At 49.6% G+C, this 14504-nt stretch overlaps 1 protein-coding gene across 4 annotated transcripts in view; it reads left to right on the forward strand.

Moving 5' to 3' along the window:
- NRP2 (neuropilin 2) overlaps positions 1–14504 on the forward strand; it is a 114257-nt gene that overhangs the window by 72526 nt on the left and 27227 nt on the right. For 2 of the 4 annotated variants that reach the window (XM_044241398.1, XM_044241400.1), the window contains exons 13-15: positions 8269–8531; positions 10072–10168; positions 11315–11350. In XM_044241398.1, coding sequence (XP_044097333.1) covers positions 8269–8531; positions 10072–10168; positions 11315–11350 — 396 coding nt within the window. The remainder of the gene's footprint in view (positions 1–8268; positions 8532–10071; positions 10169–11314; positions 11351–14504) is intronic. The other 2 variants (XM_044241399.1, XM_044241401.1) reach the window with 1 other exon arrangement.

A 14504-nucleotide genomic window follows, 5' to 3' on the forward strand; every position in this document is an offset into this window, starting at 1 on the left:
GGCATCGGGAGAGCCAAGGGGGGAGGAAAAGGACGGCAGAAGAGCCATGTTGAAATATCCTACACAGCCTATTTGCTTGGAAGTGTCTGTGGAAACAACTTACATTCCTCAGATATTTTCTGATTTAGTTCTTTTCTCATGTTTTGTTTTGTCTTTTTTTTTTTTTTTTCCTTTCAAGTCAGCAATTAGTTCTGTTCTTTTGGCCAATGGTGAGAGTTGCTTAAGGCTGACAAGACACCCACTGGTTTCTTGCCACTGTTTTTGTTTTTCCAGATAGTCTTTCAAGCCACTCAGAATCCCTTCTTTTAGCTCTTTGCTTGTGGCTTAGAAGCCAGGAGTGCGCTCACACCCGCCCCTGGGAACTCTCTCCCGAATTCAGTAACCCCTGGTGATTGCAGAAGAGCCAGACCCATGTCCTCTGAGAAGCCGCTGTGCCTTTTCTGTGCAGCTACAGCCTCACAGAAAATGTCTTCCCTTGTGGGAACTGTAGTATTTTCCAGAGACGGTCTCAAGTGCGATGGTCGTAAACCCAGTTTTGAGGATGATCAGATTCCCATATTTCAGGGACAAGGTAAAAACTCTGAGATGCCGTGGTGAGTCTGTGTCTAGAGCATGTTTAATGTGGAAGCCACTAGTTCTTTTAATTTTACTTAATTGCATTCGAATACAGCTATAATTTTAGTTCCTCATTTCAGGGGCTTGGTGGCCATGATGTGTCAGACAGCACCGTTGTAGACCAGGGCCATCAGCACAGGATTGTCTTGGTCAGACTGCGTAGACGTCTTTTAGCATTGAGGTGTGCATGATCTCTGAGGTCCTTGCTGATGCTGCTTCCCCACAGAGGGGCCGATGGCAGTGGAAACCAAGAAGCAGGTGATTAGGTGGGTGTACCTTCTCTGGGGTCCCTTGGTGGGAGTGTCCGGTGTGGCTACTTTTGTCATCGGGTCATTCAACCTCAGTGAGCCACCATAGTAAGGGAAGCAAGTAGCATAGCATTAGGCGGGGTAGGAGCTATTTCATCTGACCAAAAGAAAGTAAAGACTAAGTAATATCAATAATAGTAATAATAGTAGTGGTAGTAACAGTAATAGTTATGGTTACTATTATTATCATTATTATCAGGATTGAGACAGGAAGACTAGAGAAAGAGCGCACCATGGCAGGTCCGCTTCAGAATCCTCAAGTGTGTGGGCTCCCTACATGTGTGCTCTCTTACACGTTCGTTGACCTCATGAAGTACAGTGACAGGATTCCTTCACTTCGGTCACTCCAAACGGTGGACGTGAAATACAGGAAACGGGCAGGGTGCCGGCTGGCTCCGCCTACAGATAAAGCAACACTTGGTCTCAGAGTTGTGGGTTCATGCCCCACATTGGGCTTGGAACCTCCTTAAAATTAAATAATTAAATAAATAATAAATAATTAAAAAATAAAGCGGGCAGTGCCTGTTTGGAACAGTCCACCATTACAAAAAAACAGAGCTTTGGCAGCTCAGCACTTCTGTTTATTGGCTTGAGAAAGCAAAACCTTTACTCTGGATTCAGAAACAGGCTCAAGATAGACTAAATTTTGCTAAGGGTCGCTCTTCCCCCAGATGTCAGTGGGAGAGTTATTAACGTTATCGCGGGGCTGTTTTGATGCACATCGGGCCATTTATAAACTCCATGGGAGTAGAGGACCAGAACTGTGATTCATGGGGGCACAGGTGCCTGAGACTGTGTGTGTGTGTGTGTGTGTGTGTGTGTGTGGTGGGGGTCAGGGGAGGTAGATGGTTGCAGAGAAATGACAGAGGAGAACTGAGGAGTGAACTTGTTCACGATAGGCTTGTTATTTGGCAGGGAGCTAGTTATGACTCTGAATGAAAAAGCAAATTCTCTGAACTCAAAAGACCTCCCCCGTAGGCAGCAAAGGATCCGGACTCTGCGTTGGCATTAGCTTGAGTTGCCATTGGAAAGAGGATGAGGTGGCTTGGAGGGGGCAGAACCACTGCTCATACACAGACGAGACCTTCTGGGGCTCAGACTGTGGGAGGCAATTAAAGACCAGGAGCAGCTTGGCTACAGGAAAGCCGACATTCAAAGAACACCTTCAGCTGGAAAAGAGAAGCACGGAGGCCCTTTTTTAAGGAAAATAGAAAGGCAAATATCTCTGACTTCATGGAAAGACAGCAGTGAAGAGAAACTATTATTCCTTTTTTGAATTTTTTTAATTTAAATTCAATTTAATTAACACATGGTGTGCTATTAGTTTCCGAGGTAGAAGTAGGTGATTTGTCAGTTGCACGGGACACCCCATTTCAAGTGCCCTCCTGAACGCCTGTCTCCCAGCTGCCCCACCCCCGCCTCCCTTCGGGCAACCATCAGTTTGTTCCCAGTAGTTCAGAGTCTCTTACAGTTTGCCTCCCTCCCTATTTGCCCATTATTTTATTTTTCCTTCCTCTATGTTCATCGGCTTTGTTTCCTTTTTTTTCTGAAAGTCCCAATTGGCTGAGTTCCCCGGCAGTGTCAGATTGATAATGAAAGGGCAGAATGATGACAAGACTACCACCACTGCAAAACAAAAAAATTTAAAAAAAATTTAAAAAATAAGTTTAAAAAAAAATGCCAGCTCTGGGAAGACTCCTGCAAAGACCAGACCTGACACCTCAAACATCCACAAAACGGTCAATTGTAAACCCTGAGAACATCCTGCTGAGTTCATCCAAAGTCAATGTTTCCCTTAACAGGTTGTTAATTTGAGGACCTTAGCAGAGATAGACTGACCTTGGGAGGCCAGCCGAGGGGCTGACTCATGTTTTAAGCATGACCTATACAAAGAGATTACATCTCCTGCAGCACTAAATATTCTCTCAGATGGTTGTTCTAGTAGGAGGGCAAGATGCTAGCCAGGAGATGTGTGTGTCGGACAGATGGTGCGTTTGGCTTTGCGATAGCCAGGACGATCGGGCTGGTGATTTACTTCAGGGTTTGGTAAGGTGTGGACACGGCCGAGTCCATGCTGTTGGGCCCAACAGTCACGTGCTCACACAGCACTGCTGCAGCTGAAGCCAGATGCGGCCATAAATCGCCAGGTAAGGCATCAGGAGATCCTTTCTAGAGACAGCAGCAGGTTAAAATGGCTAAACGGCCCTGTCCTCTGCACGTCCCCGCTGCCCTTTTGAACTCCTATTGTTAGTTCCCATATGATTGTTTTTCCTGTGTCATGGGCAACGACAGATGTTTTGAGTCAAAACCTAGCAAAATGCCTCCCAAATACGTCAGGTCCAGGAGGAGAGGGATTGTATCTCTGGGACGTTAGTTCTTCATTCTCTTCCAGCAACTAAACGTATTTCCTTCCTATTGTCTTTTTGTTGGAAGCCCTCCATGGCCGGCATCACTGCCATCACCTACGAGTACAAGAAGATGGTCTCCAGCAGGCGAGCTGGTTCTTAGCTGGTCAGTTGTCATGTTTGGGGACCTCTTAACCCAGAGGGCTTTTTCCTTGAAGTCCAAGTCAGTGGCTAAAGGGACCCACCCGTGCCATCCCAGCCCGTTAGTTGATCAAGTAATCAGCAGCTATTGTGTGCTTACAGCTTCCTCTGTGTTCGGCAGTGGTAGGCCATAAACTAGAATGTTCTACGGGAACAGACTTCACTCACAGCACATGTATGGGTGCCATGACTTCAAAGAATGGAAGCATTTAGCTTAGAGGAGCATTAGTATAGACCTATCCCCATAACTAAAGCCCCCCCCAGTGTGGGCATTTAAAGAGGCAAGCATTGAGTTTCCTGAGAAAATGAAGACCCGGGGTCTGAATTCTTCACTAGTGAAAAATGTTTCCAAATCAGAGGACAGAAATTGGCTGTGCTCCATCAGGGATAGAAGGACGTGTGTCTCAATGACAGCAGGAAAACTTAAAACTGAATTTAAGAAGTTCCTGACAGTTAGGGTTGTGACCCAGAAAACACATTGCCGATGTGACCTATGGAAACTTCTTCTCTGGAGGATTGAAAGCAGAGGGTGGACAGCTGTTCTGGGGACATTTTCAGCGTGGTTCCTCTGGGCAGCCGGGCTGACCTGATCTAAACGATCTCTTGAGGTCCCACTCTCATTCCAGAATCATGTTGTATTTTATTTCATCTACTGTATAGTGGCAGGAAATACATGTGGTCAACAGCGCATTACGCGCAAGTGGGGGCCGGCTGGTTGCAGGGGTTGGAGCGTCTTCACTGACCTCCAGCCAAACCATACTTCCTCGTTAGTCTAGGACTTGTCTTCCCAGGTGACTGGTGCTTTTTTGACCCTTTTTCTTTTCTTTAAAAACAAAACGAAACAAACAAAACAAAAACAAAAACAAAAAAAACAAAGGCAAGCATAGGAGTCAGTGTGTGTAGCGATAGTAGTAGTAGTAATAAAGACCAGAGGTTTTAATGAGCACTTACTATGTCCCAGTTACTGTGCCAAGCATTTTGCATGGCCTGTTCCATCTCCTTCTCCTCACAGCCCTCTCCAGCAATGTTCTTATTATACCCATTTTACAGACGGGGAAACTGAGGCTTTAAATGATGGGTGAGCATCAGACAAGGGGTCCAGCCCAGATGAGCGGCCACGCTCTTGGCGATCCTCCTCACTTGGGTGCCGCCTCGTTCCCTAGCCGCCGTCTGAGACACATGGCTTCAACCCTCCGCACCTCCACCTCCGTTTCCTCTCCAGTAAAATCAGAGAAAGCGGTGCTTGCTTCCCCGACCTAGATTTCCCAGGGACCATCACGGAAGAGAAGGCAGGCGGCGCTTCTGGCGCCAACGCTGGCCCACAGGAGGCGCTCAGCCAACACCACTTCTCTTGCCCCCGCGTTTCCGGTCCCCTCCCTGGGCCCTGCCTGGTCGGAGCCATTCCTCCCTGACGTCCTGCCTCCAATCAGGCCCCTCTCGGCGACAGGCAGGGAGGTTTTGCGGCTCAGCGTCCCTCTGACTGATGTCTACTGCTAATTCCTTAAATTTACATATCATCTTTCTTCCCTCGAGCTCCTAGCACTTAGCAGACAAGTGGGGCACAAATGATTTAACTGAGTGAAATTCAGAGGCCCGCTTGTCTTGAGATTCTGCAAACTAGTGGATTAGCTTGGATGTCAGCACTGACTTACGATCCTTCAGCTGCTCGTGCTTAGCACGCCACCAGCATTAACTCCCCGGTCTTCCCGGGGTCCTCTAAATTATGCGGAGCGATTTGGTCTTATTGGGAGAGCGAGAGCAGGGGTGGGGCGAGGAGGGGGCCGGCTGGGGTCCGGGTGCGGCAGCCTGGAAGACCTCTGGCCTGATGGGGCCCGAAGTTTTGGCCCCAGGATGGTTAAACGGAACAGACCCGGATAAGATCCAGCCAGCGCGGCTCTCTCCACCTCCACACACATTCTACTTACTAAATTCTAACCATTATGCTATGAATCCCCTGCCGCTTAAGAATGTAAATTCACACAAGTGACAGTATTTCTGCCAAGCAATTTTCAAGCAGCAAGTGGGTCTTATTTGTGAAACTGTGAAGGAAGAAGGCTGAATAATAAGTCTCTGAAATCTGGTTTCCTTTCGATCTGAGGTGGAAGCAGTCGGGGCTTGGAAATTACTGGAGCACGGGAGCGTCGGGGGCGGGGGGATGGGCGTTCTCACTGGTGGCCCCACGTGTGTCCCCAGGTCACCCTGTTATTATCAGCTCACCTCACCTTTGAAAGGTTCAGGCTCATGTGGTTCAGGACGGTGGGAGGGAATTGTGAAGAGATTATCTGAGTCTGGGATTACCAGAGGCTAGCTGACTCTCCCTCTGTTCGTCGGTCTTGAGAGAATATCGAGCCTCATATCGTTCCTTCATCCATGGGTTTGCCAGTCATTCATCGGTGGGATCACAATTTTCTTGAGTTGTGACATATACAGGGAGAAGCAGCAGAGTATTAACCCTTATATGCGTAAGCCTGGGATTCTGTCATCTACCTGGAGCCATGGGAAAGGCACCCACGAAACGGTTAAATTACAGTCCAGGGCCGTGGGTGGTTCCCTGCTGAAACGCATGAGAAATGGCCTCAATCTTTTTTAAAAATAAGGTAAGATCAGTGGCACAGTCGGTAAATGGTTGAGTTGTGGAGAGGAAAGAGGCGGAATGTGCTGGAATGTGCCAGAATGGGTAGGAGAAGAATTGGCCAAAGAGGTGGGAGAGGTAGAGTTGGTAAGGCATGGGGGGGGGGGGTGGCAGGAAGGAGACGTGGGAGCAGGGGCAGGTGTCGGGGGTGGCACCCAGTTTGCCTTGAATAGACAGTGACCGATTGCCCACACGCTGGGCGGGCACCTGAGCATAGCTGAAGTGAAGACCCCACTTCTGGGAGACGGAAAACCCGACGTCAGGTCTGGCTGTGCACCTGACTGCCCTCTGCACGTTGGAGGAGCCCCTTGAACTTTACTGACCTCCGTCTCTCCGTCTTGTGCAAATAACATTCAGAAGATAGGGCTCTCAAAGGCATTTGGGAAGAATTAGATGAAACGATGCTCATGAATGTGCTTTGGAAACCTGCAGAGCATTCTGCAAATATGACTTATAATTATTATCATTAATAACGGTAGTAATAGGATCTGAATAGGAGAAGGCGTAGGTTTGGAAGATCTTGGAGCTGTCTGGTTGCGGCCCCCATGTCTCCTCCCTTGGCAGATCACCGCCTTCGAGATTTCTGCTGTGGACCGCTGCCTAGTTATCTGCGCTGACTCTGGCCTTGAAGGGCTCTCCGGTGCTGGAATATTAGACATGTGGTTCTGGATGGTTAAGGAGACAAACCGGAATCCCAACTATGCATCCTGAACTGGTCTGATCTGACTGCAAGGGAGGGTAGCTTTTGGTGTAGTAATTCTAGGGAATCTAACTGGAGAGGCTTGGTGGGGGGGGGCAGGAAGGAGGGAGAGAGATGGCTGTGGGAAGGAAGCAGTAGTTTGGGGGCCAGTGATGGGACTGTGACATGTTCCTTCTTGCTCGAACAATGATGTCAGCCGGAGTGGCAACAGCGAACCACTGGTCTAGAGAATAACCCTGTGGATTCAGGGCTCTGGAGTCCTTGCCTGTTCTCCCCTAACAAGCCCAGGATGTTCACAGTCCCTGGTGAATAAGAAAGCTGGGTGCACACCTCTCAGATTAAGGGGATTCTAAAGTGTTTGAGGGGCTGGCTGTGCGGTGTGAACGTGCCCCCGCCACCTTGGCAGAAGAGTTCAGCCTAGGAGATTTCGGGGCCAAAGGAGGTGGTGAGATCGTCAAACGCCTCCCTGTGTTCTGCACAAGAGGTCGGGATGCTCCTGTGCCTGTTGGGTTTGCAGGGGCAGGCCCCCATAGCCCGGCCTGCAGGGGACGCCGTCTGCAAATGGCAACAAGACCTCCGTCGTCTGCGCAGCGTCTGATGTATTGACAAAGGAATCCGCCAAAAGGCCCATCCTCGCAGCATTGGGGGTGTGAAACCTTGATTTCCCGCCCGGTGTATATTGTCTGTCAAACACATAGCCTTCGGTAGTGATGATGACCGTGCCCGTTCTCGGGGGAGCTCTGTTTGCCTGGCTTTCTGAAAAGGGCCAGTTCTGGCCTCCTTGGCCCAGACAGGGAAGGAAGTAGGGCGTTCGGCCACCCTGGCTTTCACCCCACCCCACCGCAGCCAGCATCCCTTCTTCCGCTTCAGGTTGCTGCTGGCTTCTGACAGTCACTAGAGCCCAGGTACCTCCTAGTGGCAGGGGTGGAGACAGACGGTTTTCAGTGTCTTCCGTTTGGACAGTGCCCAGCCAAGACGACAAGGGCTTGAAGCGCAAGCTGCCTGTCCGGGATCTTCCGCTGGTCTCACAGCCGCCTTGCCCCCTTATAATCTAGGCCATGAGGCGGCATCGGTCCTTTGGGTGAGCCAATGGCGAATAAGACGCGGGCCTGGCGTCTTCGAATCTGGGGGGGGAAGACAGACACAGACACTGCGAGCCAAGACGGAAGGCCAACCGCACCAAGTGCCATCTGCAGACAAGACCGAGGAAGTGATCTGGAGAAATGGGCAGGAAAGACCAACCCGACATACAGGCTCCCGAAGAGGCTTCAAAAGGAAGCCGCTTTTGAGCCAAGCTCGGAAAGAGGCTTGAGAAGGAAGCACGGGGCCTGGAGAACAAGGACATGAATAAACAAGACTTCAACCCCCCAAACTCCGGTTCTGGCTTTCCCGGGGACGGGAGGGCACAGCCTCAAACTGGTCTCTCTCCCCAGTGTTCACGGGACCCTCTGGGTTTCTTTCCTACAGATGACAGGAATTTCTTGCGGCTGCAGAGCGACGGCCGGAGAGAGGGTCAGTACGCACGGCTCATCAGCCCTCCGGTGCACCTGCCCCGAAGCCCCGTGTGCATGGAGTTCCAGTACCAAGCCAGCGGCGGCCGCGGGGTAGCGCTGCAGGTGATGCGCGAGGCCAGCCAGGAGAGCAAGCTGCTCTGGGTCATCCGCGAGGACCAGGGCGACGAGTGGAAACATGGGCGCATCATCTTGCCCAGCTATGACCTGGAGTATCAGGTAGGGTGGTGAGGGGCGGGGGCGCAGGTCCAGAGGTCCAGGGGAATCTTTGTGATCCGGATTTCAAGATTTCCGCGGGCCGTGCCCATTCATCATTAGGGAACGTGGTTAAGCGCCGCTGTTTTCATTGTGTTTCTCACATTGCCATGGCAACTAAATGACACTCTTATTTGTTATTCAAAATGTGCCTATCTCTACACCCAGACTTGGTTCTTTGTTCCTCCTATTGCCTTTTATATTGCTGAAATCTTCCCAACAAATGTTTCTTCTCTCCAGTTTAGTTTAGATTGCTATCAGGTAGCCTGACAAAGGGGCCCAGGAGCCAGGGAAATCAACCCACACCAGCCTCCACATACAAGGCAGGAAGCCTGCCGAGCCCCCTCGAGCTCCAAGGAGAGGACAAAATCCTGCCAGACCCGCCCTGGGGCAGGTGGGCGCATAGAAGGGGCAGCAAACAGCCACTGTTTGCACTCATTGGCCCGCAGACCCGAAAAGCTCCTCAACCAGGGGTTCCTCTCCCCACAGCTGCGGGAGCTGGGCTCTATTATCTCTGCCCCACAGAGCGAAAGACTGAGGCACAGATGGGTTTGCGCAGCTGTGGCTGAGGCTTGGGTAGGAGTAGGCACACTGTGGAAGAGGTGACTGAGAACCAGCCAAGGCATTAACCTGCTCCTCCCCAGACGAGAAGCAGCAACAGATGGCTGGTGAGGCAGCCAACTGCTCGCTCAGCTTGCCAGAGGACATGTGCTCGTCTGCAGAGAGAACCCGGGGAGGGTGAGCGTGAGGAATGATTGAAGACCACGGAGCCGAGGGCCTTCCGTGTGCAGCCTGCACTCGCGCTGGAGGTTGTGAGGGGTCCTGGGCTCCGCCCCACCCCGCCTGCATTCCCATTTATAAACCTTAATGCACTGTAGTGCAAGGACCTGTTTGCATTTTTGTCTCACCCGCCAGATGGTAAGGTTCCCTGAGCAGAGAGTCCGTATGCTCGATTTTGTAACTGTCCTTGTACCTGGCACATAGTAGGTGTTCAGGCGAGTATTGGTGAAGAAAATCCTTTCCCTCCTCGTTGTAATAATGGAGGCATAAGACAACATTATGCCAAAAGCAGTCCAAACCCATCACAGTGTGTATCTCACCTTACTCCCATCTGGATGTCCTCTGAGTTTCCAAATACCGGGATTGGGCATTTGGAAAAATTTATGGGAAAGAAAACTCAGACATGGCTAGGGACATTTCAACCCTCCTTTAAACATGTCTTGATTCTGGTCCTTTTAATCAGTACCTTCCAGTTACTGGACAACAATATCCACACCTTGTTATATATATATTTTTTAATCCCTTTAGATATGCATTTGATTCTTTTTAAATTAAGATTTCAAGTACTCTAGCCATGTGGTCAACAGATGTGTACCAGGTACAGTAACATACACACACACACACACACACGCTTTAAGCTGCGGTTAACAGAAAATTGGAAATCTTTGCATGGTTTGAACCAGGGAGCTCGGTTAACCATGGCTCTTGTTCTCCCGGCTTCTAGATTGTGTTTGAGGGAGTCATAGGAAAAGGACGTTCAGGAGAAATTGCCATTGACGACATTCGGATAAGCACTGATGTCCCACTGGAGAACTGTATGGGTACGTGAATATCTGTCTCTTTGTGGTTCTTCCAAATAAGACGCCGGGGGCGGGGATATACAAGAGGAGGCAACACACCATTTTCAAACCCAGTTGAACCCAGTGGGAGAACAGCTACAATCCATGCAGGAGGTGGGCTATGAATATCGTTGTGTCTTAGGCTGCATTCGGGATGGGAGGGGTGTGAAACGAGCTGAAGTCTTCTATCCTGTTCCCATTCAGAAATAGACAAGCATTAAGTGTACGGAGACTCAGGGTGCCAACACCCCATCATCAGACTCCAGCTTTTAGCAAAGAAAATGCTAGAGAATGAGAGCAGCTGCCAGTCAGAATTACATGCTGCACGGGTTTGATGTTTTTAATGGAAGCCTTCACTGGAGAGCTAAAATAGTACATATGTTATATCAGACTCATAACACGATTACCCACGTTGCTCCTGTACATGAATGAATTGCAGGAGAAATGACGGCAGGGGAGGTAGAATTTTAGTTTTCTTTGAAGCTAGTAGCTTCAATGCCCCGGATCCCAGAGCTGTAAGATTAAGCACCGTGGGCCAAGTGACCAGCACAGGAAGGACACCGTGATTGTCCCTTTGGACAGCAGTGCTGAGCAGACAGCCCACCGAAGATGCACACATCCGTCCATCCCAACACCGTCTCCCATGCGTGCCATGGGCATTTCCAAAAGCAAGAGGGAATTCTGAGAAGGAACGGGACCTGCTTTACTCCGCAGAGTGACTGGGATCCCTTACTGAGTGCTTCTCTTGGCACACGGGTCCTGGATGTGTGTGTGCCCGATGATGTCAGAAGCAGCTGGGACCACCTCAGCCCCTCAGGCCCTGGGCATCTACGTGTAATCCAGGCTCCGAGAAAGTAATCAGTGGTAAATGACTGATTACAATGCTTCAGAGACCCATTGCTCTATAAAGTCCTTTTTGTTCCAAAGCAACTTTAGGGTTCTCCTCCTCCCTCCCCACCCCGCCAGCCCCTGGGATGCTGATGTGTTAGACACGGTCTCGAGCATGAGGAGACATGGGGACACTTCTCATGGGGTATTACAAAAAATCATCTTCATTATACCTTAAACCTGCCCCATTACTTCTACCCCTTATCTAACTCAATATTTTTTTCTTTTTTTTCCCTCCAGAACCCATCTCAGCTTTTGCAGGTGAGAATTTTAAAGGTAAAAAAAATATTTTTTTTTTTTGCATGTCTTTTTCTTCCACCCATGTGATGTGAATTTGGTGTGGGGGAGGCACCTCCAAACTTGACAGATCTCTTAAGAGAAAACAGACGCCACACCTTCCCGCCACTAGATGGCACCAACAACACCTGTAGATTCCCGGAAAGAGGATTGAGATCTTTACCGTCTCTTGTTTAATTAAAGTTTAGAAACCTATAATAGAGACAAATAGGTTACAGATAAACCTTTCAGCCTTGCATTGTCCAACGGGGAGCAATGAGGCTGAAAATGCATGAGCGGTGAGAAAGGAGAGGCTGTGGGAGAGACTGAACAACAACAAAAATCAGTAGTAAATTAAAAGTGAAATGAGGTGGCAATGATTTATTTTCGCCTGAAGATGGTTTCTTCCCAGCCACAGGGCACCAAGGCAGCCGTCTCGATGAATCCGCAGTGAGGGACAGTGCGGGCAGTTTGGCGAGGGTAGAACGTTAGGGAAAAGACACGAGGAGCGATGATCCTGGGGAGAAAAAGTTGCAGCGTTCTGGAGCCGGTGTCCGGTGAAGGGAACAAAGAGGCACATTTGCCGGCTGGAGTTAGAGCATTTAAATACAGGAGTGAAAACCAGAACAGGACATTTTCTCCCTAGTAAAGAGCAGAGCAGAGAGAAGAATTGGGGATGCAGGCCACGTGGTCCGGCCATGGGTGGTGGTTCCCCTCCTGCCCTCCTTGCTCTCCTGTGACTTGGCAGCAGCACAGGTCCCACCCAGCGGGCCAGTGCCGAGTGTCTAGAAGCCTGTCCGAGGGCTTCAGCTCTGTTGGCCGGGGTGGCAGACCACACGCCCACACTGCCCCTCACCTGACGCCTGGGGTTTTTCATACAAACAGTTGCGAGACCTGCTGTGCCCTCTTCGCCCCGGCTGGCCTTTACCCCAGAGGTGACAGCATTCCAGAGATCAGGGAAGTCATTTTTATATCTCACGTCTAGACTCGTTACCTTCACTCTCATTAATCTGTCCAGCTCCTGGCTAGAAAGAGATGAATTCCTGGGTTGCCACCTAGATGTGCTTTTGACTCCAAATCATCGGGCCTAATTTTCCACTCATCAGCCTCTAACACAATAGCTGCGGGGGGCAGGGGAGAGAGAGTGGCTAGAAAGAGAGTGACAGACCGACACAGAACACGAGTTCTTGCTTTCTCCCCCACCTTGGCTCCCCAGCGCCGCCCCTGCTCCCCCCGCCCCACCCCCAGCATCCTGGAAAGTAAGGAGTGTGTTCCTGGGCGTGGGCTGATGCTCTTGGTGCGGTGCGTGAGATTTCTGTTCATGCGGGTCTGCGTGTGGGCAGGGCAGCTGAGTCGGAAGTGACTCACTTGGATCACAGTTGCTTTCAAGTTCTTGGAATTCCGGGACCCAAGGTAATGTCTCTGTGGGGCCAGTCAAGGCTGCTCACTAAGACTCCAAGCCCCCGGGAAGGCTGGCCAAAGACATCCAGGAGTGGCACAGACACTGTCACATGCAAGCCGGCTTGTCTCGGTCCGTGACTGACAAGTACAGGGGCTAAGTGCTTTGCTTCTTAAGAGAATCAACAAAGCAGGGCACATGTGCTCTCCTTCAGGCTGTGTTTACCGTGAGGCTTCACAGTCCAGTCATGTTCTCGTGCACAAAATATATAAATAAAATATCATCAGAGCCGCAGCGCTCACTTAGCCAAAATAAACACGGGGCTTAGTGACTGGAAGGTAATCATCTCCGGCGGGCTCCCGGTGGGCTGATTCGGGGGTTAAGCAAAAGCAGCTCCCGGTGGCACGGTCTGGCCCCCGGCTATTGCCTCTGGAGAGAGCAAGCATTCTGGAAGCAGGAAACCAAGTCCTGAGGGGCAGAGACTTGACCGAGGAACATGAAGTCAAGGGCAGGATTGGAATTGAAAATAGGCAATTTCTATCACATTGGCAAGTTGTACTTGGAACTCGGAGGCGGTAGCCAGGTGAACTCAGGGCCCGCCTTCTGTGGGGCCGAGGCCGCTTTGACCTCAGCATGCAGTTCTGTGTTTTGAATTCAAGCAAAGCCTTCTATCCGGGGTGACCATTTGCAAACCTTGTCAGTGACGGGCACAGCGTTCCTCTCCTGGTCAAGGGCAGCCCTGGTGGGGCGTGAGTGTCCTGGGATGAAATCAGCCTTTTCACTCAAAAAGGGAAACAAAGAGAAACCAGGTTTGGGCAGGCAGGATGTGGAAAGTTGATGGTGTAACAGTAGTAACAATAGACGGTTACATTGTTAGCACGGCTTTTTTTGAATCCAGGTTGTTTTTCTTTTCCATTATAAATTAAGCATGAGACAGAAGCAATTTCATTCTTTAGGAGAGACTGATGTGTACTAGGTAAATCTTTAAGGAAACACAATAAAAGTGGCCTCTGGGCTGGGTCTTATGAGGGATATCTTGATCTTTTCTATTTGAAAGTGTCTTTCATTCTCTGCCTCTTACTCATTTCTTGCCATGAAACATTTTCTTTTTATTCCAATCACCTTGTGTTTTCTGCTTAGTGCGTATACTTTGATTGTAAACCAGGGTGTGAGTCCCTAACGATGAGAAACAAGCCTTAGAGAAAAAGAGAATGTGTAGGGAAGGAACAAGGAGGGTGGAGAATGAATAAGCTTCGTTGTCATGTGATTTGTAAGAAGACTTTTGTTGCTGTTATGAGTCACATTTTAAACAATGTAGCCTGGATGTGCATTTTTTTCTTCCTTTTTTTTTTTTAAGCAGCGGCTATAAACATAGTGCCCTCATGTATCTTTTTCTAAAATTTGAGCTTTAACAAATGAAAAAGAAAAGAAAAAAAAAAAGAAAGCACCAAAAAATGGTATAATTAAGATGATGGATTATTTCCTCTTAACCAGTACTTTCTTTTTTCAATGAGAGAAAAAAGAAGAATAAAGAAGCCAGTAAAAATACGGCAAGCCCGTGGTCAGAGCTCTGTGGTTGTTGACCAGGTGGCTATTCTTAGCCGCTCACAGTAGGAGCCAGAGGTTTTGTTCACATTAGAGGCTGGGGACGTTGAACAACACAGGAGCAGAGAGACCGGGTTTGGTACCCTCCCCGTTAGAGACCCGTGGAAATCCCAGGCACAGGTGTACTCAGGACGGCGGTTGTTATCGTGA

This window comes from Neovison vison, chromosome 3 (genome assembly GCF_020171115.1).
Source record: "Neovison vison isolate M4711 chromosome 3, ASM_NN_V1, whole genome shotgun sequence".
Classification (NCBI taxonomy): Eukaryota; Metazoa; Chordata; class Mammalia; order Carnivora; family Mustelidae; genus Neogale; species Neogale vison.